This window comes from Priapulus caudatus, unplaced genomic scaffold, assembly GCF_000485595.1.
Source record: "Priapulus caudatus unplaced genomic scaffold, Priapulus_caudatus-5.0.1 Scaffold192, whole genome shotgun sequence".
NCBI classification, from domain to species: Eukaryota; Metazoa; Priapulida; class Priapulimorpha; order Priapulimorphida; family Priapulidae; genus Priapulus; species Priapulus caudatus.
In genome coordinates this window covers 373,497-376,040 of record NW_014577253.1, presented here as the reverse complement: position 1 = coordinate 376,040, position 2,544 = coordinate 373,497, and the positions used below count along the sequence as shown (strand labels likewise).

The 2,544-nt window shown below is 41.5% G+C and overlaps 1 protein-coding gene across 1 annotated transcript in view; it reads right to left on the bottom strand.

Annotated features, from left to right (window-relative positions):
- Window positions 1–2,544, bottom strand: part of LOC106807040 — a 13,371-nt gene that overhangs the window by 4,499 nt on the left and 6,328 nt on the right. Inside the window, exon 3 of the mRNA XM_014809256.1 lies at window positions 120–278. Coding sequence (XP_014664742.1) covers window positions 120–278 — 159 coding nt within the window. The remainder of the gene's footprint in view (window positions 1–119; window positions 279–2,544) is intronic.

Here is a 2,544-nt window from a genome sequence, read left to right as displayed (position 1 = left end):
GGGAGAGTGCTTATACGGTGAACACAAGACAACGCGCCTATAAGAATTGCCTTTCGCGTATAAATGTGGTAAGCGATGCCCCCGTTTATGAGAGAGGAAGAGGTGCGATAATGTATTACCATCGATAGTGCACTGCTTTGTCGTGTACGATCCGTCCTTCTTACAGCTCGGTGTCCAGACGTCATTGAGTAAGATGACCGATGCAATGTGGACGAGCAGTCGATGCTGCTGACACGTCGTGAGGTGACGAGCCGCGTCGGTAACGATGCCTTCCAGTCCTAACGGAAAGGACAAGGCCGCATACACGGAAGTCGCATTAGTTTCTTTTCAAACGTAACTCGAGTATACATATCCACACACGCGCGCGCGCGCCCAGACACACGCACATACAAACACACACAACACAACACAACACAACGCATACACGCACACACACACACACACACACACACACACACACACACACACACACACGCACACGCACACGCACACTCACACTCACACTCACACACACACGCGCGCGCGCACGCGCGCACATACACATGCACACACAAACACAAACACACACACGTGTGTGTGCTGCCCAATGTTGAACCTGGGTTCTATACACTGGGTTCTGTTGCGATTTTTATCCGCGATGGAAGATACATGACACGTGTCTGTAGCTATATTGTGGTAATAGCTATGCGTTGGTTAGATTTATCTGCCCTGTCTGAGTGACCTGCGCAACTATGTGGACTTGCACAAATCCATCGAACTCATTTGTTTTATCAGTTTCTTCATTATCAACCAAATATCCTGATCTATAATTAGGATAAGCAGATCTATCGTGCGTGCATGCGTGCGCGCGCGGGTGTGTGTGAGTACGCCGTGTACGCCCGAGCCTGTGTGTAAAGATTAATTATTTCACTAAACCTACAATTATACGTGATACATATATTTACACATTTAGTCAATGGTCTCTTCTACGATATGATAATATTTATTGTGTTGCAATAATTCTTACATTAATCTCGTATGAATCTCTAAATCATTTATGTATCAGATCCCATCAATGTCACAAACGCATTAAAACGCTTGTTTGTAATATGAATTATTGTAAGAATTATAAAACCACATTTTTACATAGTTTGCAAAGCAACGCATTCAGATTATTTGAAATTTATTATTCTTCCCGTAATTAGCTGTACAGAATTAATTTAATACTTACGATATCACAAATATAATGCAATAATATAATAGAGCATTTAGTACACATAGAATACAATTCATCAGGGTTGAATAAAAATGCATTTATTCGCCCCTGATTTCATGCATACATTTTTCCATCTCAGCACTGATTCTTTGAAATATCCAGAAATGGTATATTTACAACACAATAAACATTAGATTATATTTCTTTGTCGCCAGCTATAACATGCTTGTCGTTACACAACAATAAATGGATAATATACTAGGGGAAACAAAAGAGTGACACGAGTTGTAATCTTTAGGGAGCCGTTGAAAATTCTACAGACCAAAGAGAACATTTCGAAGTCTAATGTCATAGAAACTGTCATAGGTCATGTCAACTGGATTTCGAGCAACTGGAAGCGATCGGCAGCGACTAGTTGCGTCCAGTTGCCCTCTGTTCTATTCCGAGCAACTAGTGGCAGCCAGTCGCAGGCAGTCGCGTCGCAGTCGACCGACCTAAGCACTGCAGTCGCAGTAAATTGCAGCCAGTTGCTTCCAGTCGAGTCGGCTTGCAAGCACGACATAAGCCCTTTTTAAGAACATACGAAATATATCAATTACTAGCAAGACGTCAGCAAGAACAGGCGATGGTTCCCAAACACGGATGAGCGCATATGAATAATTAAATTAAGGTGTCAAACCATAAAGCCAGAAAGCATACATGACTCTTTAGGCGTTTGCAACATTTGGTTACATCGTGTCCTTAAGAAGAGCGTAAGAACATCAAATTTGTCCATTATATAAGCTTGTATTTTTCAGTTCATGTTTTTCCTTTTCGGCTCACTATTTATGCGTGCACTTATGCGTGCAGTCGGCCGCCACTTTGCTATTGAAAACGTATCATTCAGCTACATCATGTACTTCAGAAGCGCGTAAAAACACCAGATTTATCAATTATATAAGCTTATATTCTTCATATTATGCGTTTCCTTCTTTACTCAGTATTTATGTGTGCACGGAGGCTACAGCCACTTTGCGATTGAAACCCCAGGATACTGCAAAGAGACGGTAAAGGGCGATCTGGGTACATGGCGCCGTGCTTTTATTCGGCTTACTTTGATTATTTTTCTTTATGTTTCTATACTTCGTTAGCAAGGGCAAGCTATTTGCCTTTTACCAGCACGTCTTTGATTGATGATATATTCTTGTCCGCGATGCTGCCGGTGCTGCACAAAGGCGCCCACTCGTGGCCCACGATATCTTTCATCTTCTTTCCGTTGACATTCACACAGAAGCAGTGACCTTGGAAATTGAAACACTGTGTTAATTGTTGTCATATAATTATAATAATAATAATTATTATTATTTTAT